The 26,088-nt window shown below is 38.6% G+C and overlaps 1 protein-coding gene across 8 annotated transcripts in view; it reads right to left on the bottom strand.

The window, feature by feature from the left end:
- LOC127417141 (myocyte-specific enhancer factor 2A-like) overlaps positions 1-26,088 on the bottom strand; it is a 130,777-nt gene that overhangs the window by 27,920 nt on the left and 76,769 nt on the right. For 4 of the 8 annotated variants that reach the window (XM_051656858.1, XM_051656860.1, XM_051656859.1 and 1 more), the window contains 2 exons: positions 5,987-6,121; positions 2,874-3,099 (listed from right to left, as the gene is read on the bottom strand). In XM_051656858.1, coding sequence (XP_051512818.1) covers positions 2,874-3,099; positions 5,987-6,121 — 361 coding nt within the window. Of the gene's footprint in view, positions 1-2,873; positions 3,100-5,986; positions 6,122-6,188; positions 6,321-26,088 lie in introns of all 8 variants that reach the window. The other 4 variants (XM_051656862.1, XM_051656861.1, XM_051656864.1 and 1 more) reach the window with 2 other exon arrangements.

Here is a 26,088-nt window from a genome sequence, read left to right as displayed (position 1 = left end):
GCTCTCTCTCTCTCTTGAACTGACGCATCCGGCTGCCTTTATCCCTCTCCTCGGCTGATTAGCCCGATTGGTGGCCGGGTGTGCATAATCTCCTCCTCATCACACTCCTCCTTCCTTTGCCTCCGGCTTTGCCCTTTTGGGTGTGCCTGCCGGCAGGCTTTTTCCCACCTCTCTAGAGCTTGGGAGGGGGACAAGGGGAGGGAAAAAAAAAAAGAAGGGAGGGAAAGGGCGAGGTGGGGCGACATTAAGAGAGAGAGGAGAGAGAGAAAAAATTGCTCGCCGGATCTCAGACACGCTGTCGCCTGGTCCTCGACCACTCCTCCACACCCTGGCAGACGACAGCTGCTCCTCCCCAGACAGACAGCTGCGAGTCCTCTGACCCCTGGCGGATGGAATGCCCCTCCGCGATCTGGCAGTGGCCCCACTGCTCCAGGCGGCCGGCAGCGAGCCCCTCCTCCCCTCGCGGACGGCGGCCTTTCCTCCACGTCCAGGCGGCCAGCAGCGACTCCTCCGTCCCCCGGCAGCGGCTGCTCCTTTGGGCAGACGGCAGTGGCGAGGACTCCATGACAGCGCATCCCTCCTCCTTCCCGGGTTTCGGAACCAATGTAACAGGTTTAAAATGGGAAAAGAGGAGGCGGGAACCGGCTGAACAGTCAAAGTAATATTTAATGAAACAAAGACACAAACATAAACACACACATTGCAGCTGTGTGTGGCTCTCTCTCTCTCCTGAACTGCCGCATCCGGCTGCCTTTATCCCTCTCCTCGGCTGATTAGCCCGATTGGGGGCCGGGCGTGCGCAGTCACGGCCCGGCCCCGCCCTCCTCCTCATCACAATGGCGTTCTGTTTAATTTGTTGCGTTGTGTCTAGCTTGCCTTTTAGTGCAGGTGTCACAAAGATTTTACATTTTGAATCTTTGGGTTCAAGCTTAAAATCTGATGGTACCATTCAGGTCGGGTCACGCGGTCTCGGGAATGGGTCGGGTTTCATTTTAAGGCCCATGCAGAACTCTTCGGAGAGAGGTATGCTGTTCCTTTTTTAAAAGATTGGACTTTTTTACCAAGTGGGAATAAAAATGGATGAAATAAACCCATAAACATTAACCTAAGGAGGGACCCGAGCCATATCTAGGGACCAGAACATCACAGATGTTTGGAGATAGGTCTTGACTTGGGCCATTAAGCAACCACCTTGCAATCGCCCAGAAAACCCAAGAAGATGCACCGCAAGGTGTTAAAACCACTCAGAACATCTTAGTAATCACACAGCAATGCCCTGGCAACCACCCACAACACTCTTGCACTGTGGAAGAGACTTTTGCAAGACAAAGGGCATGCACCATTCACATTTTCTTCTTGAAATGTAGAAATCTAGTTTTACTTCTTATTTTGAGGCAGATAGCATTTTTTTTTTTGTTTTTGTTTTTTGTTTTTGCACTATAAACATTTGTTAGATTAAATATATTTCACATCTTGTTTATCTCCTAATCAATCAAAAGGGAGGTGATCACAGCAAACTAACATCAAAGTATAAAATTTACATCCAATCCAATCTGAATCGCATCTTTAATCTTGCACATCTTTCTTCGAATCTTGCCATCATAATTTCAAGCAGCATTTGTACTGCTGAGTATAAACTCCACAGAGCATGTGCAGGCCTGTGAAGGGTAAACATCGGGTATTGATGAGGTCAGTAATGGGTAACGTTGGAACATCAAACGCTGTTTTGCAGCAATGCAGCGTTTTTGCACTCTACTACGATCATGCCTCCCTCCTACATAGCAACAGAGATAAAAGGATGACTAATGTGCCAGTGCAGGAAAAACATGCATTACACATTCGTGTTATAACTTGAAGATGTATAAGTCACATAAGGGGCAAATTCAAATCAGCTATTTATGGATTTTTTGGTTTAAGGTTGCAAGGTTCTTTATAGAACTTTATATATAAAGTTCAGTACGAAGCTAAAATGATTTAATTTTCTGTATCTTCCCATTGCATATTAATTTATTTATACTGTATAAGAAAATGTTGAAACACACATTAAAAAACACCACCACACTACCTCACCACCTGTGTATAGCAAACAAAAATGGAGATGTACATACATTTAGTTACATTTTCTCCATTTTCTTCTAATTTTAGAAGATGTCTGTTCTTTTTTCTAAAATTCATTTTGATATTTCTAACTGGTTACAGTATAACCTGCTACAGTACATGCATGTGACAACGAAGAACTTAAACTTAAATGTATTCACTATTTGTTTAACAGTTATTCTGTTATATCTGTCTGTCTGTCTAACACTTCACACTAGAGCTGGTGTAGCCCACTGCTGTCAGACCAGCTTAAAGAGCAGATCAGACAGCATTAGAGCCTTCTGTCGTCATGGAGACCACTTCCAGGAGACTACTAATTGATCTCACTTCCGTTCAACTCATGCCAGTGCTGAGAAGGTGTGAAACATAAAGCATAACAAGCAACATATAGATGTCTGTGCACAGCAGCTGGGGGGGGGACACTATTGTTTCTTTTCCTCTAACAGAGATCTCTCAATTTGAGACAGAAAAGCATCATCTGTATTGAATTTTGAAAACAGAGCATTAAGACAGAGAACACATAACATTAGCCACTAAAATATTCCAGGCTGTGACAGTACTGAATCTGCCCCACTTCTTATTGTAGAATGTTGGCTTCAGTCACCATTCACTTTCCCTGCATGAGGCTGAAATTCTGCCTATCATCTCCTTTTGTGTTCCACAGAGAAAATAAAGTAATAAGGGGTTTGGAAAAACATGACAGCAAGTAAATTATGTCAGAATTTAATTTTTTGGAGAACTATCCCTTTTAAGTACATCAAGGGAATCACACTAACCTGCACTGCCTGTACTGGGAGGCCTCTGTGGGGGCCCGGCAGGCACAACGTTTCTGTGCAGGGAACCCTGAGGAGGAGACAGCATGGCACCATCACTCAGAGAGGCAGTGGCGACCGACAGACTCTGGCTGCCCAGAGAGGCCCCGGGGTTGTAGGACATGGCGTTGGGGTTTGTCACTGGCACAGCCACATGCATGGAGAAGTTCTGCTGAGGCAAGCCTGTAGGCTGGAAGAGAGAAAACACATACACACCTTTATGTAGGAGAGATCAAATAATCTTAAAGCAAATTATCATGTTGATATACAGTGGCATCAGAAAGTATTTATACACTTTTGAACAATTTAATTTCATTGCATTAGATACAAAATATAAAATCAAGTGGTATCAGTAAACAAATGATGCTAGACCTTTCTTTTCAATTACCATTTTTTCAGGCCATTTTTTCAATTACTTTTAACTGGCTGCACGGTCATTTTTAGTGGATGTATGAAATAAGTTACTCTCTATATGCACTAAGGTTTGACAACCAGAAAGTGTCTTAAGTGTCTTAATTCTGCTATTTAAAACCTAACAAATGACTTTTTGTGAAATATTTTGGTTAAAACCTGTGTTTGTGCTATTTCTTTAAAATAAATGCCACTTTATATTGTGATAAATAATGCAAAGACATCCAAACATGTTTAGTGTGGCTTAATTATCCAAATACCTTTTGAGGCCATGTTTTAATCAAAATATCCCATTATCAAAATTTACATTCACACAGACAACTGATTAAAAACTCGACAACGACTACATAAAAGAAACAACGCAATCATAAAAAGGTGGTGAGTTGGTTCTTTGCAGTGCTCGAATTCATTTAGCCTGGATATTCAGGCTGAATGGCCCATAATGGTGCGTTGCACATATCTTCAGGTCTCTTACAGGAGTGAAAGATGACCCCTGAGCTTTGGTGCTTTTATCATACAATGGAGTAAAACAGGAGATAGATTGCCAGGTGGAAAAATTTAATCTCAGAAGGGAGATCTCCGGATCACCTTGAGCTGTCCAAAAAAAGCCCAGCATAAAGTGAGAAATACTCCTGGAAAACAATTCTCCTACTGGGAGTCATTTTAATTGTGCTGGAAACACCAATTTTGACCCAGGTTCAATACATAAAACAACATCTGAGATACATGACATGAGATATATTACAAAGGCATGCAAATCTGGGCAATATCTTGAAACAGCTCTCCAGTCAAGCATGGCTATAGCCAGCACTGCACTTGGCCCTTTTCACAAAACAAACAAAACATGAAAAAAAAAAAAAAAAAAAAAAAATGGTGATGTTTTTTAATTTAATTTTTTTTTTTTTTTTTATCAAGAAGACAGCTTTGCAGTGTTTACCTATCAAGTCAAATCAATGTATGTATGTTTCTATATGGACAAAAAGCCCATTCTGGTGTAATAAGTTGAAATAACTTCAGGTATTCATGTGACTGCATCAGTAGCATCTTAATCAGATCAACAGGCAGTGCATTGCTGACTTTCCACACAGTTATCCACAGAGTGAGTGTGAGTTAGGACAGTGAGAGGCCACTCCATTCATGTAACAGTGCGGTGTGCCAGTTAGTGAGAAGTTAATATTAGTGTGTTAATGACATAAAGAACTGGAGCATTGTTCATGTCCATTTGGTGCAATGAAAACAATCGCCTGGCACCCGCTATCAGGTGCACAATGTTATGGTCATAACCCAATAAGATCACTATTGTCTTGGTATAAAAATACACACAAAAAAAGATTTAGCTATGATATTGTGTGATTAAAAGCCTCCAGCTTTGTTTTTTACTCTTCTGTCTTGAACATTTTTTAACTTGTCTGATTGTGCTGGGATTCTGGACTCTGGAAAGACTAAAGAAATTGTCCAGGGAGATGAACAAACAAACCCAGGTGTTACCACCCACCAGAAGGAAACAAAATGTTTTTTTTTTTCGTGTTTTTTTTTTCTAATGAGTAGAAGAGAAATGGTGAGAGAGAGGGACTCTCTGCCTTTACACAACGGCAAATCTTTTTCATCACATGACCTGTAAAATTGCAGCACTGAGAAAAAAAGATTCAATTTCCAGATCGGTTGAGGTGAGTGCTGGGAAGAACACATCAATTACCTCAACCAATGAATCTGTCAGTATTCCAGCCAGTAGGTGGACCTGGAAGCATTCTCTCAGAAGAATCTTTTTTCCTTTTTTTTTTTTTTGTCACATAATTAAATAAATAGCTTAACCAAAACTGGAAATTCTGCCATTATTTATTCACCCTAATGTCGCTCAAAACCTGTACTTTATTTCATGGAATTCAAAAGGTGAATTGTAAGACTTCACAGGGTGTATTTGCCAAATAATGCATGGGAATAGTGAGTCAGCACTGACAAACCCATAAAAGCCCTTCCTAAAATACTAAAACCACAGTACCACTCATGCACTATTGTACTGTATAGTCCAAGCCTTCTGAAGCCTCACGATCAAAGTGAAATTTAAGTCATTATTCACTCAGAAGACTTGGAATACCGTGCATGAGTTGTATTGATTACTTTTTCTGTGCTTTTATAGTGTTTTTTGTAATTTTTCAAGTTTGACAGAATCACTTTTCACTTGCATTCTTTGGTAAATAAACTATATAAATGTTTTAGACTTTAGACTCTTTAGACTTTTTAAAAAAGCACCTTTTGTGTTCCACAGAAGAAAGAATGTAATACGGGTTTGGAGTGACATTAGGGTGAGTAAATTATGACAGAGTTGTCCTTTTTGAGCTATCTTTTCCTTTGAGAAACTGATCTGAAATTTTGTATTATGTAATATTTAATGCTGCCATGAAACAGTTTTTGAAAAAAAGGTTTAATACCCCTAAACAATGTGATCTTATTAGGTTGAGAGAGGAAAAAGTAGCAAAATTAATAAAAAAGAAAAACAAATGCACTTTAAACAGACAAAAACAAAAAACAAAGATTATGCTGTAAAAAAAAGTCCTTAACTGTTGAGAGAGTTTGCAGGGTGAGGCAATGAAATAGAGAGGGGGGGTGGGGGGTGGGGGGGTGTCCTTTCTGCCACAAAGCCAAGCAAAAACATTGCATTTACTTACGATTTTATGATTTCGCATCATATTATCAAACTCTTCATTAATTTTTTTATATTTTTCTTCTGTGTGAGGGGTGAGGACATATGATGCGTCAGGGTCCGGGCTATCACAGCCTCTGTGCTCTTTCTTGTTAAGCGCCTGTAGTGAACATCAACATAAAAAGAGGGATGAACACAAAGAGGCAGGGAGAGGAGGAAGTACTTACAGCACAGCGCTTGTACATTAAATCACTCTCTTCATTTAGTTTGCCGAAGCGCTCGTCCATGAGGGGACTGTGACCGAAACAGTCATCTGGATCAGGACTGGCACAGTCATTATGGCCTTTGTTTCTTAATTTCTGAAAATAAAATTGGAAAATTCACACATACATAGACATACAGTGGGGTCCAAATTGCTTTAATTTTGCACTTAACTAATTAAATTAAAAAAAAGCATGACAAATTATATAATCAGAATAACAATTTGAGTGAAAAGATGAACTGAAATGTTCACTTTAATTGCAGAATTTCTTATTTTTTAATATTTGCCCCTTTTGCATGTGCTCCACAAACATGTGTAAAACCTGATGACCTGACCATATTATCCCAGTATTATTTGAGAAAAGCTTCCAAAAAGCATCTTGTGTGCTTTAATAAAAGCAAAGATCTGACTTTAACATGTTCAATGTCACAAATATTGCTTACATATTACTGACCTAGAAATAGTGCAGAAACTTAAAGATTTACTTTTTTTTAATTATTATTATTATTATTTTACATAATTACAATTCTTTGTTTTACTTTTTTTTTTTTTTTTCTTAGCTTTACTTTCAGTTTATTCTTTAAATATAATTTTGAATCCCTTATGTTAAAATTGGTCTTAGGTTTTTGGACCCCACTATAGATTAAACTAAACCCCAAATAGCTAGTTACTGTAAATTAGCAATACAAGACACAGGCTCTGGTAGAAAGCAGACAATTGATTGATGAGTAAAACTTGTTAACCATCTAAATAACCTAGAAAATTACATTTTGATTAAATGCATACATACTGTACATACACAGCTTAAAGAACATATTGAATTTTGTAACAATTTACTGTAATTGTGTGTTGCTGTGACATCTGCTTAGAGAGCACAATAGAGCTGCGATCTGGATGTTGAAATTGCACTGGTAACAGTTCGATGGATAATTTGGCAAAACCTTAAGAGCTAATACACTGATGGCTGCAGCATGCCTATTGCATTTGTCCCTGGGGAGGAAATTGAATTGTCACTCCTTATCCTTTCCCTTAAAAACTTTAGGCTTTGGAGAAACCAAAACATATTTCTCTCTGTGTGTGTGTTTTTCCCCTCCCTCCTCTTTGCTCTTTTTCTTAAGAACATACATTTCCCTCAACATGTGTGTTGCAATGTATAATTCATTATCTTTCAGTTATCATAAGCCACCCAGCTGGAAGACACACACACATAAGAGGATCCCACAGTGCAGTGCTTTTGAAGCTCTCTCACTGTAATTCAGCACGCCTGCCACTCACAGGATGCAATGTACAAATTGAATGGATTATCATAAACGGTCATTAATGCTCATTTAAGTGTGGAGAGAACTGGTTATTTTAAGAGCAAAGGGCAAGGAGCACATCAACCAGTGCAATATTACCCATATTTTACCCTAAAAGAGCAAAACCATTTTAGTTTTTAATAAATACAGTCTGTGAAAACAAGGGATTTCCTTGTAACAATTTACTTAAAGCCTATATATACCTTATAGCCATAGAGATATTCTTAATGCATTGTAATACATTAATAATTTTGTATTATACACTTATTTAATCAGTTGTATGTTCCTGGGAATCATTGAAACCACAGTTATACATACAGTAACAATGCTTACCTATTCATTGTTATTTATCATAGTTTTTATTTTTCATATTATTCATTACCCTTCAGACTGACAGTATTAACAAGATGACAGCAAAGGGTGCCAGGGCTTGAAAATGGGAAATCTTCATTTGATGCGCTGGTCTGTTTATTTGTTTTATGGAGCTCCTGTAATAAGACTACCTCTGGGTGCTTTGGCAGCAGAGGTCACATGTTCTTACAGATGAAAAAGTCATGTTTTGATAGAAGTGAAGCACAGCACATCTACACTAATAAGACCCTTAGTCTCTGTATCTATAATGATGTGTGTGAGTGTGTAGATATGAGTGTGGGTGCAGGTGAGAGTGCATTTGCAATGCAGCTGCTGTCCTCTGGTATTTCTGAGGCTGTAGAGTGAGATCTTTGTTGATCTTTATCTAACAACATCTGCAACCGGGCTCTGCACTTTGTCTGTGAACTCTACCATCATAACACATTCGCACATGTGCACAGGAACAATCAAATGTACAGTGCTCTGCACTGTATTCAACAAATATCTTTTAATGTCTCAGTGAAACACATGCAAAAGCTGGATCCAGATTATGGCTACAGATATATGGCTTTTCTGGGACCTTATACAACCATAAAGCTTTTTAATACACTGCTGAAGGTGGCTCTCTCTCTCTCGTTCTGAGCAACGCCTTCCCGGGTCATTTCCTGTTTACAGGGCCCTATGTGGCTCTCTGAAACACTGTGTTTACCAGTGAAACTATGCACTTTCTCCCCCAGAGTGCCATAGATTCCATCAGGACCTGCAAATTATAGTCCCAACCTGCTCATTATGTGGAAAGTGCTGTGGCTGGAGCTGGGCAGCGAGGTCTGTGTGAGCAGGGCAGGGCTGCTGACTTTCACAGTAACCCCAGAGACACACCCGTCCGCTGGGGCCTGAGTCGGCAGGGAGGGGCCCCTGTGGAAAGCATGGCTGCCAGGACGGCCTCCTCCTAGGCACACATTGCTGCTGATGAGCACAATAACATACCCAAACAAAGTAGTCAGTCTAAGTCTGTAGCTGTGTGAATGTACAAATAATTTGTGAGATGGAAATACAGTACAGTATATTAAATTATTGTGGCCCTTTGTCTTGGGAAATAGTTAACATTTGCAGATTCCCAGACTGTGCCATGCCCCAAAGTGCTTTAAAATAAAGAAGGGCTAGGATGACACATTGGTAAGTCCTTCTTAAATGACTTGGCATGTTTTGGGTGTCCCACAGACACTGCCCGCAGCTCTAGTAAATGGATCACTAAATCAGCACATGTCCAAACAGGTGTCCCAGTCTCCAACACCTGTCAGCCCCTTCACCTCACAAAGTAGCCAATAAGGAGTCTCTGCACATCAACGTGGCCATTGAAAGGCATGTTATGCAGTGTGTTCAAATTTGCAAATGCTGCATTCCTATACAATATTACCAATGCATCATGTACTTGGATGGATGTGAATCCTTTAAATACAAGCACAGGTGGGGGCATCAGGTTGATTACAACAAGTTTGATTAAACCAGATCCACTGCATTCTTAATTACACATTTAAGTGCATGGCTGTCATGCTTTCTCATCAGTGGCAACTGTAGAGTTTGAAGAATCCATCCTCTGTTCAACTGAACTATATGTTGAGGGTTTGTTGTTAAGACAACATCAGAAAAGGTGATGGCCGTGTCTCATAACCTGAGCCTACCTAGACAGCATTTCTGGGCATCATAGGTGCATTTAGAATGTCTGAACTAGTGTTATTATTGTTAAAGAAAATTAAAACTAAAAATAAATAAAAATAAAATTAAAATATTGCCAGAAAATAAAACTGAAACTAAAATACGTATTCATGACTCTAAAACATACTAAATTTGAATTAATAGTAGATGATGATGCTTTAAAATATGAAAAACTAAAATTAAACTGTAACAAGAAAACACTGAAACAACTAATACTAAAAATTCATAAACCCAGCTGCATAAACGTCCAGGTTAAATGAATGTTTTCTTGATTCAACATTCTTCCATAACTGCTGGTCTAATATTGTGAGTTCACTTGTCATCAGGGAAATGGAGTGTTATTGTTATCAGAGCGTGGAGTTGGCCGTGTTACATGCGACAGGATTGCAAGTGTGTAAAAGAGGGAGAGTGGGCAGTGCTGGCATAAGCAGTTCTGGAGAGGGAGCTAAAAACTAATATTGTGTAATGTGTTCAGCATACTCTGTGTGGCTCAGAGACAGGACAGTGGGACTGCTGCCAATAATCATGCTGATATTCACTTTTTAAAAAAAGAAGGCTCGCCAGACCTGTATTGATAAAACTTTGGCATTGCACACAAAAACTGAGAGACTGACGTCAAGCCAGCACATCATAACTGTGTAGTGAGAGCATTTGAGTGCTTGTATGTAAGATAAAATGAGAACTGAATAACATGTGAAAGAGTAAGAGAGGAATAGAGAGACAAATACTTAGAAACCAGACAGCTTAAAAAAAAATTCTCCTCTTCTATGGAACAGTACTTCCCTCTCTTTGAAATCCCTCAAACAGCCAATATTACTGAGAATTACAGAATTAGATTACTGAAAATTGAAATGGAGACATACCATAGACTTCCCTTGTTTTCATATAAAGCTCATTACGATTTACTGTAGACTAACCCTAACTAACAATGTAATCTTACCCCTAAAAAAGCTTTTTGCAATTTTAGGATAAAAAAAAAAAAAAAAAAAGACAACTGCATTTGCTGTATTTTTTTAATCAACATTGCAATAGAGTACTTCCCCGAAGGGAGACTTTTAGTCACATTTAGCGAAGTATATTGTAGCTCTTTTATGGCTAAGTACCAACTCATATGCTCACACACACACACACACACACACACACACACACACACATTCAACAGCTTGCATAAGAATGCAGAACTGGAGTAATTGAATGCAAAACATAAAAACAGACCTGATATATAAGGAATATAAGACTGCAAAAAACAAAAAAAAAAGTGTTTATCGCAGATAGTTATCTAAGTATGGTATATAAAAAATAAAAAAAATACATAAAAAAAACACATAAGTTGCATAAGTTTTCTTACTTATTCCACATTACAAATCAAAGTACACAACAGTGAAATGGCTCAAGTACTTTACAGTATACCTAAAAAAAAAAAACAACATTTCACTCATACCCCCCAATCTGTCAAAGGTATTTTGTATTTGACTTATTCATGTGCTGCATGTGGATAAAAGGAAGATTCAAATATTAATGGAAAATTGTAGGCCTAAAAGCCCAGCATTCAAAATAAAGCAGGAGCTTGAAAAAAAAAAGAAGAAGAAAGAATGGAGGATGATGACAGAGTGCGAGCTGTGTAATGGGTGGAGTGAGGGTGGAGAGCTTGTCCTCCTTTTCTGATTAAATTATATAGTACAGTGACGCAGCTGTGTGTGTGTGTGTGTGTGTGTGTGTGGAGAGAGAGAAGAAAGGAAAATAAAAACAAATAAGGAGAAGAAAGATTAGCTTTCATTTAGCTATCATAAAGTAGGGGTGCACCAATACCACTTTGTCTCTTCCGATCCGATTCCGATATCGGAAGTCTCAGTATCGGCCAATACCGATCCCGATCCGATACCAGTGTTGTTGTTTTTGCATAATCAGTTTAGAATATGTTTACATTATTGTGTGGAACTAATTGGGTGTGCTCTTTAATATGTAAAGAAACACAAACCTCTAACTGCACATTATTTCAATATAAATGTATAGCTTATTAAGAAAAACTTTATTGTTAACTAGTTACTGGATAATGTAGCAGCAAAAGTAACAGTAATTGCAGTATAAGTCATCAGTAGAAAAGAAGTCATGTTTTTTGTTTTGTTTTTTTTGCAAATTTTTTTCAACTTGTATCTGGACTTTAAAGGATTTAGATCTCTTTTTTGTTCAATTTAATTGTAAGACATCAGTCCACTTTTCATTCACACAGTTATTTTTTGGAACCCATTCAACTTAAATTTTATTATAATTTGTAAACAAATGATAATAATAATATTATAATAGTAATATATAGTAATAGATCTCAATTTTGCACCTTTAACTTTTAAACCCTCATGCTTTTATTTTGACATTCTGAACTCTCCAGGAAGTCCTGTATGTGTCTGTTTGTAGGCAAAAAAAAAAGCACCTCCAGTGCCATTCTAAATGCATATTATAAGTGAACCGAACTATTGAGCATCTACATCTGAGATGTTGTTCGTGAGGAGCGCTCAAATATTGCGCACCACGTGAAGGCTTAAAATAGCTGCGAGCGTGTGTGTGTAAACAGAGCAGCGCCATTCACTGACGCGCTGGAGCTGCGTGTGCATTTTATATATTTACTTATAAAACACAGCCTTTTGTGATTCACAGAACTATTGCACGTCTTCAAGTGGCTTTGAATAAAATGCACGAGTCATATGAACTACTTTAATTGTGTTTTTATAGTTCTTTTATGTCATTTTTTGAGCTTGACAGTAACGAACATGACTAACACACAGTATCGAATTTGGATCTGGCTCGTCGGACCGATACCCGATCTGTCTAAAAGCTTCAGTATCGGAGCCGATACCGATCCAGGTCATAAAGCTGCATAAAATTGTGCAACTAGGTAGAAATATTTATATGTTGTATTGCTTGCATGTTCAGCAATATATTGGATGTGTCAGAAAGCTGAAGAATGCAGGCTGTATCCAGAGGAAGGAACGTCAAAATCAAACTTTATTTTAACAAAAAAATGGCATCTGATGGAGCAGTAGAAAGCAGTAAAATAGTTTATAAATCTCCAGTTTTTCCTATATTTTCAACTTATGACTCCATTTCTACCAAGAAATCAGCACTGAAGCTACTATATCGTTGATTGGTTCTCTCTAAAGCTCACTGGAATGGTGTTATGGTAGTACCTCACAAGGTACCAGACATGGAAACTGCGAGACATCTTCATACACAAGTGCTGGCTGTGAAGTCTTTGTATGACTGCGCAGTGAGGGGCAGTAAGCAAGGCAGCTGCTTAAGCATTCAAACACACATTGCTGTACTTGTGTTCAAAATGGAGGCATGCTTCCTCTCTGGGTGGCTGCTGTAATCTGTCCTAACCTCATTTCCAGCAGGAATCTCCTCTGGCCCTGCAGAGTTGTGAGGCAGCTGCTGTGCCAGTTGCAACAATGAGTAAGTCAGCGTGCTAATCCTTATGACATCATCACTGTGTCCAGAGCATTCTGTTTAGTGTGATTATAAAAAGGGGCTTTTGAGCACGAGCAGTACTTTTATCTGTTGAGGACCACATTTGCACTTATATAACATTTTAGAGATGGCTTTTCAACATTTCAAGGCACTCCTCTCCCTCTTTCTGTCTTTCTAACATTCTTTCACTCCCTCACTAGCTCTTAGAGAAATGAATGACTGCTGTTTATGCCAGTTCAAGCTGACCAATGGCCGATATCATAAATGTCTATGCGTTATGGAAGTAGCTATACTAAGAAATCGCTCACTCTAACACTTTCTTTAGCTCTTTCTCAGATCTCATACCATGGTCTATTGAGCCAAAAAGCAGGATGTGACCTCATGCGTGTCCTTCCTGCCTCTGTGCTATTGTCTGAGTGCTCCTCTCAGAGGAAGCTAGACTGCAGGGGCTCGTTTTCAGCAAATGAGTCTGGTTAAACGTTCGGTAATTATGATACTTGTGCAGCTTTTTAGAAAAACAATATACAGTGAAATCTAAGCCCCCACCCCTCCCCCGCCCGAACAAGACAAACGCTGCCACCAATGCAGGCCACATAGATTTGAAGTCAGAAGTTTACATACACCGTAGCCAAATACATTTTATCTCAGTTTTTCACAATTCCTGACATTTAATCTTAGAAAACATTCCCTGTCTTAGGTCAGTTAGGATCACTACTTTATTTTAAGAATGTGAAATTTCAGAATAACAGTAGAGAATAAAGTGGGTCAGAAGTTTACATACACTTTTTTAGTATTTGGAAGCATTGCTTTTAAATTGTTTAACTTGGGTCAAACATTTTGGGTAGCCTTCCACAAGCTTCTCACAATAAGTTGCTGGAATTTTGGCCCATTCCTCCAGACAGAACTGGTGTAACTGAGGCAGGTTTGTAGGCCTCTTTGCTCGCATACACTTTTTCAGTTCTGCCCACAAATTTTCTATCGGAATGAGGTCAGGGCTTTGTGATGGCCACTCCAATACCTTGACTTTGTTGTCCTTAAGCCATTTTGCCACAACTTTGGAGGTATGCTTGGGGTCATTGTCCATTTGGAAGACCAATTTGCGACCAAGCTTTAACTTCCTGGTTGATGTCTTGAGATGTTGCTTCAATATATCCACATAACTTTCCTTCCTCATGATGCCATCTATTTTGTGAAGTGCACCAGTCCCTCCTGCAGCAAATGACCCCCACAACATGATGCTGCCACCCCCATGATTCACAGTTGGTATGGTGTTCTTCGGCTTGCAAGCTTCACCCTTTTTCCTCCGAACATAACGATGGTCATTATGGCCAAACAGTTCAATTTTGTTTCATTAAACCAGAGGACATTTCTCCAAAAAGTAAGAGCTTTGTCCCCATGTGCACTTGAAAACTGTAGTCTGACTTTTTTATGCCGGTTTTGGAGCAGTGGCTTCTTCCTTGCTGAGCAGCCTTTCAGGTTATGTTGATATACGGCTCATTTTACTGTGGATATGCATACTTGTCTACCTGTTTTCTCCAGCATCTTCACAAGGTCCTTTGCTATTGTTCTGGGATTGATTTGCACTTTTCGCACCAAACTACGTTCATCTCTAGGAGACAGAATGCATCTCCTTCCTGAGCGGTATGATGGCTGCATGGTCTCATGATGTTTATACTTGCGTACTATTGTTTGTACAGATGAATGTGGTACCTTCAGGCGTTTGGAAATTGCTCCCAAGGATGAACAGACATTTTTTCTGAGGTCTTGGCTGATTTCTTTTGATTTTCCCATGATGTCAAGCAATGAGGCACTGAGTTTGAAGGTAGGCCTTAAAATACATCCACAGGTACACCTCCAATTCAGTACACCTCCTATCAGAAGCTAATTGGCTATTTGTCTAAAGGCTTGATTTTCTGGAATTTTCCAAGCTGCTTAAAGAGTAAACTTCTGACCCACTGGAATTGTGATATACTCAATTAAAAGTGAAACAATCTGTCTGTAAACAATTGTTGGAAAAATTACTTGTGTCATGCACAAAGTAGATGTCCTAAACGACTTGCCAAAACTATAGTTTGCTAATATTAAATTTGTTGAGTTGTTAAAAAATGTGTTTTAATGACTTCAACCTAAGTGTATGTAAACTTCTGACTTCAACTGTAAACAACGGCAGTAGTTTCAGCACCGGATGCATCTCAGTTTAGCCATGTATCACAGTTAATTACCACTGGTCGACCGCTGAGATTGCTGCTTTTATATAAATGTGACATTTCATACTAGCTGGTAAGAGTGTGTTACACATCCAGGAGCAATAGTTTCCCCACAAAGACAGGCAGATGTTTGCAGACTGTACACTGGTGGGCTTGATCAAGCTATTAGCTGTCACAGCAAGTGAAGGAACGCTTTCACAATCAAGGGTATTTTGAGACACAAGAGCAGATTGGGAATTGAAACTAAAATTGAGGTGAAGGCATTTCAAAGTCATCGCTAAAGTTTCCTTCCAATGAACTGATGTTGCTCTCCAGTCCCACTGGCCTAAATATTATAATTAACATTGAAATCTACTGTAAAGCTGTTACAGTTTAAAGTATAGTTCACCCATAAATGAAAATTCTGTCATCATTTACTCACTCTGTCATGTTGTTCCAAACCTGCATGACTTTCTTTCTTCTATGAAACACAAGAAGTCAGGCAGAATGTTAGCCTTAATCATAATTCACTTTCATTGCAGCTTTTTTCAATACAATGAAAATTAATGGAGGTTGTAATTCTGCCTAGTATCTCCTTTTGGGTTCCACAGAAGAAAGTCATACAGGTTTGGTACTAGGTATGGGCATTTTGGTCATTTTGTCTACTCGAGTACTCGGACTAAGTACTCATCGAGTTCTCGAGGGGCAATGACGTGTACATAATTGTATATATAATAACATGTCTGACAAATGACTTTGGCTGCTGCATTGCGTCTTATTGTTCCAGTGTATCGTCTATTCATTATTATAGGCTGTTATAAAATAATCTGTTACAAGATGTACAAAAGATTGCATAATCAAAATATAATGCAACATATTTTGTCATTATGTGAAGATTCGCCGCCCAACTCAATGAAAGAATGTGCACAATGCGCGTCTGTCTGTTCTTCCTTCAGGTTACCATAGTAATCTTAGTAAGCGCGCACCAGTTTTTTAGTGACTGTTTGAACTGTCTATTTTCAAATCGCAGATGTCTTAACAGGAGATGCCATAACCATCGCGTTTTTAATGTGTGTAAGTTGAAGTTCAGTTTTGAAGACGCTGCATTCTGTTCCATTTAGCTGTGCTCTGCTGTCTAGCTGTTTTTAATATGTATGTTAATTGGGGGCCTGGGTAGCTCAGCAAGTAAAGACGCTGAATACCACACCTGGAGTCGCAAGTTCAAATCCAGGGCATGCTGAGTGACACCAGTCAGGCTTCCTAAGCAACCAATTGGCCCGGTTGCTAGGGAGGGTAGAGTCACGTTGGGTTAACCTCCTCGTGGTCGCTATAATGTGGTTCTCGCTCTCGGTGGGGTGCATGGTGAGTTGTGCGTGGATGCCGCAGAGAATAGCATGAGCCTCCACATGCGCTAGGTCTCCGCGGTAATGCGCTCAACAAGCCATGTCATAAGACGCGTGGACTGACGTCTCAGACGCTGACGCAACTGAGATTCATCCACTGCCACCCGGATTGAGGCGAGTCACTATGCTGAGCACTATGCACTATGCTGAGTCACTAAGTTGAAGTTCAATTTTAAAGACGCTGCATTTTGTTCCATTTAGCTGTGCTCTGTCTAGCTGTTTGAAACACAGAGCGTTGAGTCCACTGCCACACGTGACTGGTGTGTGTGTGTCTCCCCAAGTGTTCGCTCCTGTGGGGAAAGCCGCGATGCTCCGTATTGTTGTTTCTGTGATGATTCATGAAGCATTCAATTCGATTCGGAGAGTCGGAATTTCCACCTTTCAACAGGGGAAAGTGCAATGAAATGACACTATGCCAGACTTCTAACTTGGAAACTCCTGCGGAAATCTTCATCTCCCATTTCGTCGAGATTCAGGTGTGTAACTTCATGCAAACATGTTGGCACCCAGGGCAGGGAGGTTTACAGTCAGTGACAAACATTCACTTTTATTCAGTAATATCCATTAACGAGTCAAAGTTCTTACATTAAATGATAATAAAACGTGTTTAGCAAACGTTTTGCAGAGACAGGGGTTTAAAACACGGTAAATTACACTCTCTTTTGATGATCGTAACGATAGCATTGCAGCATCATATATCAGTTTGGTTGCTATGAGACGTCTCTGACAATCAATGTACCCCTCATAATCACAACGAAATCAATCTCAAAATTAGAAATACGCTCCCTCTTTGACACATTTGTGTTTAGTTGTCAGGTAATTGTCACTGAATTTCGAATTAAGTTATAAGTCACATCATGCATTATCATCATCGATCATCGTTTTCATGATCGATCATTGCTGCCACGTCCGGGTACCCGAGTACTCATGTCCATCCCTATTTGGTACGAATGAGGGTATTTGAAGGAGTAAACGATGACAGAAATTTCATATTTAGGCGACCTATCCCTTAAAGGGAGGAAGAAGTGGGATATTTAGATGAGACAAATATATCGTTTTTCACATGCTTCTTCCCTAAACCCATTTCCTCACAGACTCGTTAGTCTTTCTCGCCCTCCTAACTGTCTTTCACTCCTACCCATCTTGACCCAGAGACTGGATCATTAGCCATCAGTGCCCTTGAAACAATAGCACCCCCCCCCCCGAACCCCCCCATTCCTGCTCTCCTCTAAAATATTCATAAGGACAATTAGGAGTTCCGATAAGGCAAAGAGGAGAAAGCAGAGAGGGTAGGTCGTGCCAGCAGGACGTCTGTTCTGTAACACACTATACCCCTGCCACTGCGCACACCTCATCAATCTGTGAGAGAGCGCATCTTTTCTCACACACCTCGCCAGCCTTCCGGCCTCCTGCCAACCACCCTGAAAACCACGTGCCTTGACCATGGCCTTGATACCCACACTGTGTGGTGTGTTTGGTCAAAGGATGAGACACAAAGGTGGCAACTAAGTTGGAAAACATATTTAACAAACAACCCAATGGGCTTGTGGTGGACTGCTTCAAAGGGGCATTATATATATATATATATATATATATATATATATATATATATATATATATATATATATATATATATATATATCTTTGTGGCCAAAATATTGACACCCTTGGTAAATATGAGCAAAGAAGTCTGTGAAAAATTTGTCTTTATTGTTTGTCATTTTGATTTTTCATTCAACATATTCACAAAAATCTATCCTCTAATGGATATCAAATAATTACTAAAACAACAAAAGTTTTATCAAAAAACATATATGTTTGTCAAATATATGTGTGACACAAATATTGTCACCCTTTTATTCAATACTTTGTGCAACCTCCCTTTGCCAAGATAACAGCTCTTGAGTCTTCTCCTATAATGCCTAATGATGTTGGAGAACACATGGCAAGGGATCTGAGACCATTCCTCCATACAGAATCTCTCCAGATCCTTCAAATTCCAAGGTTCACACTGGTGGTCTCTCCTCTTCAGTCCACCCCGCAGGTATTATATGGGGTTCAGGTGAGGGGACTGGGATGGCCATGGCAGAGCGTTGATTTTGTGGTCAGTGAACCATTTTTGTGTTGATTATGATGTGTGTTTTGGATCATTGTCCAGCTGGAAGATCAAACCAGGGCAGAGCCAGTCAGGATTTGATTTGTTATTTGTTGGTGTTTGATAGAGTCCATGATGCCATGTATACGAACAAGATGTCCAGGAACTCTGGCATAAAAACAGCCCCACAATGTTAAAGATCCACCACCATATGCAACTATGGGCATGACGTACTTTTCCATATGGCTACCTCTCTGTGTGTGCCAAACCCATCTCTGGTGTTTTCTGCCACAAATTTCTATTTTTGTTTTATTTGACCATAGAACCCGGCCCCATTTGAAATTCCAGTAGTGTCTGGCAAACTGAAGACGCTTGAGTTTGCTGTTGGATGAGAGCAGAGGCTTTTCTTTAAACCCTCCCAAACAACTTGCTGTGATGTAGGTGATGTCTGATTGTAGTTTTGGAGACTTTCTGACCCCAAGACCCAACTCATTTCTGCAATTCTCCAGCTGTGATCCTTGGAGAATTTTTGGACAATCGAACCATCCTCCTTGCCATGCGTGGAGGCAATATAGACACACATCCTCTTCCAGGCCGATTCTCCAGTTGATTAGAACTTCTTAATTATTGCCCTGATAACGGAAATGGGCATTTTCAATGCTTTAGCTATTTTCTTACAGCCACTTCCCATTTTGTGAAGCTCAGCAACATTTTGCCGCACATCATAACTTTATTCTTTGGTCTTACCCATTGTTATGTGTGACTAAGGGAATTTGGCTTGTGTGTTACCTCATATTTATACACCTGTGAAACAGGAAGCCATGGCTGAACAATTTCATGTTCCTACTCACCCAGGAGTACCAAGAAATTTAAAATGTGAATTGGAATATACTTCAGATATATTTTACTCATAAGAATTTCTTTGGGTGCCAATAATTGTGGCAAACATGTTTTGGAGAAAAATATTTATTTAATTATTTGCTTTTTTCCCCCTTTCAATTAGTTTACTTCAATTAAAGGATAGATTTCTGTGAATATTTTGAATGAAAGATCAAAAGGATAAACAATAAAGACATATTTTTTCACAGCCTTCTTTGCTTATATTTACCAAGGGTGCCAATATTTTTGGCCACAACTGTATATATATATATATATATATATATATATATATATATATATATATATATATATATATATATTAGGGATGTGCGAGACTAGTCGACTAGTCGAATAAACGGTTCTGATGCTACTAGTCGACACTGGAATTACTTGTCGGTTAATATTTCCCCCCATTAAACTGATAATAATTTTTACACATTTACGTTTGGCTTTATATTTTTACAGAGGCTGCACTTAAATTACTGTTATAGTATTAATGTAACATATTTTAAATAGAATTAATAATACAAATATTATTTAAAAAAAAGAGGATTTCTGGAGCAGATACAGAGTTTAATTTCACCTCAGGCTGCACACACGTCTTCCCTCTCTCACTGAGAGGAAAATGTCCTCTCGCTAGACAAGCAAACTCAGCAAAGTAGTTATGAAATCACTTTGGTGGTGCGGGAATCGGCTTTCCAATTGTTTGAAAGTCCCTAAGGATGTTTTCACATTTGAGTCTTCTTTACATCTGTGCATTCTTGGATGTTATTTTTCCGCTGAGCAGGTTTTTTCAAGCGCAGGATGGCCGCATCAGGTGAGTCAAGTCCCGTCTTTCACCGGCCCATGTCGACGTGTTAATTTTACTCATCAAAAAATGTATGCTTTTGAGTAAGTAGCCTAGAAAATAACTGTTTTAGACTAGGTATGCCATTTTTTTAATCTGCTGTTTAAGAAGGCTATTTTCAACGAGGTGCCTACTGCTTAACGTGTTAAACTATCTTTTATTCTGTGTGCACATCATGATTCGAATGCATTAGGTTTATTGCGGGCTACATCACAGGCCTATTTTTCTATCCTATAGCTACTTTTTTTTTTTTTTTTTACATCGTAACTGATATTGGTTAACATTCAAAGGTTAATGCTCGACTGCACGTCGTGAAATACGCGCAACTTTTCAGCATATTTTTTCTCTCATAGATTTGGCTTAGTGGCCAAATTATTTCCTGTTAATTATTTCCAAAAATGTCCTGACTGTTTTAATATGTTAAGTAACTTTTACTTGGTGATTTCCATTTAGAACAGGCATTTAGGGTTGTTCCACTGATCCTGCACTATTCATTCAATTCTTTTCAATAAATATGTCTATTAAATATTTGCTAACATTGATTTACATTTACATTTACATTTATTCATTTGGCAGACGCTTTTATCCAAAGTGAATGCATGTCATGTTCTATATTTAATGTACAATGATCACAATTCAAGGCGAGCACGTCTCAGAAAATGCCCCTTTTCAGTGGAATTTAGCGTCGGATTTGGAATAGATTAAGTATTTTAAATGGGTCGCATAAAACATATATTTTTTTTTACTGTTTTCTGAAGGTTGGTTTCTCTTTAGACAAGTCGACTAGTCGGTTACAAAACATCAGTTTAAACGACAGTCAAATTAGTCGTAGCGCACATCCCTAATATATATATATATACAGACACACACACACACACAAATATATACACACACACACACACAAAATGGAGGCCAAAAGTTTGGAATAATGCAAAGATTTTGCTATTTCGGAAGGAAATTTGTACTTTAATTCACCAAAGTGGCATTCAACTAATCACAAAGTATAGTCAGGACATTACTGATGTTAAAAAAACAGCACCATCACTATTTGAAAAAAGTAATTTTTTATCAAATCTAGACAGGCCCCATTTCCAGCAGCCATCACTCCAACACCTTATCCTTGAGAAATCATGCTAAATTGCTAATTTGGTACTAGAAAATTACTTGCCATTATATCAAACACTGCTAAAAGGTATTTTGTTCGTTAAATGAAGCTTAACATTGTCTTTGTGTTTGTTTTTGAGTTGCCACAATATGCAATAGACTGGCATGTCTTAAGGTCAATATTAGGTCAGAAATGGCAAAAAAAGAAACAGCTTTCTCTAGAAACTCATCAGTCAATCATTGTTTTGAGGAATGAAGGCTACACAGTGCTTGAAATTGCCAAAAAAAAACTGAAGATTTCATACAAAGGTGTACACTACAGTCTTCAAAGACAAAGGGCAACTGTCTCTAACAAGGACAGAAAGAGATGTGAATGGCTAGATGTACAACTAAACAAGAGGATAAGTACATCAGAGTCTCTAATTTGAGAAATAGACGCCTCACATGTCCTCAGCTGACAGCTTCAATGAATTCTACCCACTCAACACCAGTTTCATGTACAACAGTACAGAGAAGACTCAGGGGTGCAGGCATTATGGGAAGAATTCCAAAGAAAAAGCCACTTTTGAAACAGAAAAACAAAAAGAAAAGATTAGAGTGAGCAACAGATAACTGGAAAAGAGTGTTATGGATCTTAACCCCATTGAGGATTTGTGGGATCAGCTAGACTGTAAGGTGCGTGAGAATTGCCCAACAAAACAGCCACATCTATGGCAAGTGCTACAGGAAGCATGGGGTGAAATGTCACCTGAGTATCTTGACAAACTGACAGCTAGAATGTCAGAGATCTGCAAAGCTGTCACTGCTGCATGTGGAGGATTTTTTGATGAGAACTCTAGTTTAAGAAGTTTCCAAATTGTAATAGTAATTTTTCACATTATTAATGTCCTGCCTATACATTGTGATCAGTTGAATGCCACTTTGGTAAATAAAAGTAACAATTTATTTCCATAAGATCAAAATCTGTACATTATTCCAAACTTTTGGCCACCAGTGTATACAGTTGTGCTCAAAAGTTTGCATACCCTGGCAGAAATTGTGACATTTTGGCATTGATTTTGAAAATATGACTGATCATGCAAAAAAAAAAACTGTCTTTTATTTAAGGATAGTGATCATATGAAGCCATTTATTATCACATAGTTGTTTGGCTCCTTGTTAAATCATGATGATAACAGAAATCACCAAAATGGCCCTGATCAAAAGTTTACATACCCTTGAATGTTTGGCCTTGTTACAGACACACGAGGTGACACGCAGGTCTAAATGGCGAATAAAGGTTAATTTCCCACACCTGTGGCTTTTTAAATTGCAATTAGTGCCTGTGTATAATTAGTCAATGAGTTTGTTAGCTCTCACGTGGATGCACTGAGCAGGCTAGATACTGAGCCATGAGGAGCAGAAAAGAACTGTCAAAAGACCTGTGTAACAAGGTAATGGAACTTTATAAAGATGGAAAAGGATATAAAAAGATATCCAAAGCCTTGAAAATGCCAGTCAGTACTGTTCAATCACTTATTAAGAAGTGTAAAATTCGGGGATCTCTTGATACCAAGCCAAGGTCAGGTAGACCAAGAACGATTTCAGCCACAACTGCCAGAAGAATTGTTCGGTATACAAAGAAAAACCCACAGGTAACCTCAGGAGAAATACAGGCTGCTCTGGAAAAAGACGGTGTGGTTGTTTCAAGGAGCACGATACAACGATACTTGAACAAAAATGAGCTGCATGGTCGAGTTGCCAGAAAGAAGCCTTTACTGCGCCAATGCCACAAAAAAGCCCGGTAACAATATGCCCGACAACACCTTGACAGGCCTCTGGCACACTGTAATTTGGAGTGACGAGACCAAAATAGAGCTTTATGGTCACAACCATAAGCGCTATGTTTGGAGAAGGGTCAACAAGGCCTATAGTGAAAAGAATACCATCCCCACTGTGAAGCATGGTGGTGGCTCACTGATGTTTTGGGGGGGTGTGAGCTCTAAAGGCATGGGGAATCTTGTGAAAATTGATGGCAAGATGAATGCAGCATGTTATCAGAAAATACTGGCAGACAATTTGCATTCTTCTGCACGAAAGCTGCGCATGGGACGCTCTTGGACTTTCCAGCACGACAATGACCCTAAGCACAAGGCCAAGTTGACCTTCCAGTGGTTACAGCAGAAAAAGGTGAAGGTTCTGGAGTGGCCATCACAGTCTCCTGACCTTAATATCATCGAGCCACTCTGGGGAGATCTCAAACGTGCGGTTCATGCAAGACGACCAAAGACTTTGCAATGACCTGGAGGGATTTTGCCAAGACAGCTATACCACCTGCAAGAATCTGGGGCCTCATAGACAACTATTTCAAAAGTCTGCACGCTGCCACTGATGCTAAAGGGGGCAATACACAGCATTAAGAACTAAGGGTATGCAGACTTTTGAACAGGGGTCATTTAATTTTTTTCTTTCTTGCCATGTTTTGTTTTATGATTGTGCCATTCTGTTATAACCTACAGTTGAATATGAATCCCATAAGAAATAAAAGAAATGTGTTTTGCCTGCTCACTCATGTTTTCTTTAAAAATGGTACATATATTACCAATTCTCCAAGGGTATGCAAACTTTTGAGCACAACTGCATAAATATATATATATACACAACGTTGGGAGGGTTACTTTTGAAATGTATTCCACTACAGATTACAGAATACATGCTGTAAAATATAATTTGTAACGTATTCTGTTAGATTACTCAAGGTCAGTAACGTATTCTAAATACTTTGGATTACTTCTTCAACACTGGTAGATTTATTCACTTGTTTTGCTATAAAAACTCTGCCAGTACATTAAGACAAAATACTCATGTTAAAAATACATTCTCTGAAGAACCTAAATAACTTATGCAGAGTTGTTTCTATAACAAGATTAATCAAACTGATCTTGTTTTAAGGATTTTAAGATATTTTTACAGGAAAACAATACAAAATTGATTATCAAGAATAAGATTTTTGCTCTAATATCAAAAGTTTTACTAGAAAAGAAGAAATTATGATCCAACGTGAATTTTCTTGATTAAAAAAATATGATCGTGCCTGGTAACGTGTGCATGTAAAATGGCTAGAAATAGCATTTTAGCTTAGCGTAAAGCTGACAATTTACACAAGGTTTATTTCTATTTCTTCTGTTCCAAACTTACTTCAAACGTACTTCTCTGTCTGCTCGTATGAATGTAACACATCACAAGAAAGTGTTTCACCACTGTTCAAATGCACTTTGGATCGCATCATTTATATGTATAAATGTTTTCCACCTGAAAGGACTAAATATTAAATGAAACAAATGACAATAAAATGCAAAGTAATCTCTTCAGTAATCAAAATACTTTTTGAATGTAACTGTATCCTAATTACCAATTATTTAAAATGTAACTGTAGTGGAATACAGTTATTTATATTTTGTATTTTAAATACATAATCCCGTTACATGTATTCCGTTACTCCCCAACCCTGTATGTGTGTGTGTGTGTGTGTGTGTGTGTGTGTGTGTGTGTGTGTGTGTGTATATATATATATATATATATATATATATATATATATATATATATATATATATATACACACACACACACATATACATATAAAATTGCTAGGTGGTTTTACCTTTTCAGGATATCAACATTAAATGTGCTTACATGCATAGTCTTGCAATGATTATACTTAATAACCCTATGACGTGCAAGGCCATGCAAACCCCTTAAACAGTTTTCTTTTTCCGGGGAAAAGGTCACAAACTGTTTAAGCATGTTCCAGCATTCTGGTGGCTTATTCAATGTGTGCATATCTGTTTGCATTTAGAAAACTAGAGCAAAACCACAATGGGTTGCTTGAGCTGTTGGGTTTTCATTGATAGTTATGAGCATACTGTTGTGCAGATAAACACAATGAAGAATAATTGCTTGGACATGAATGATTGCCACTATGGTTTAAAATCAAATTAGGTTGGCAATGACTTTGAAAGCTGACATGCAAAAATATCAAATGCACCTGATTTGATTTAAAAGATATGCATAATGTAAGTACATGTGTTTCTGATCCTGACAAGTCGTGACAAGTGAAGCGTGTTGAATTGAAGTGTGTAATGATTGTTTTGGCTAATCTGAAGTTTGCCCAGTACTGTAGTGAAACTTTACTTTGAATGCATGGTTGTCTTTCATGGAAAGAAGAAGATAAGCCCTCCTACACATGACTAAGAAAAAGAAAAACTCTTGGTTTCCATGAAAAGGGAGGGCTCAATGGGAGAGATAACTCCTCTATTCTGTACTCTGTTGCTGTTCTGCACAAATTCAAGTGGAAATGAATGGTGTGCACAAGTGTGAATTATTTTGCTCAAGTGTGCCTGTATGCACATAACTCATTTCTTGTTTTGCAATTGTGAATTAGTTTGTAAAATTAGGTACACATAACCCTAACATGTTTGAGGCATTTGGGTATGTGTTATACATAAAACTTTCTTTGAAGTCAGGTCCATGGTGAGCTGCCAAGTT

The sequence above is a fragment of the Myxocyprinus asiaticus genome, chromosome 26 (assembly GCF_019703515.2).
Source record: "Myxocyprinus asiaticus isolate MX2 ecotype Aquarium Trade chromosome 26, UBuf_Myxa_2, whole genome shotgun sequence".
NCBI lineage: Eukaryota > Metazoa > Chordata > Actinopteri > Cypriniformes > Catostomidae > Myxocyprinus > Myxocyprinus asiaticus.
This window is presented reverse-complemented; position numbering and strand designations above follow the sequence as displayed.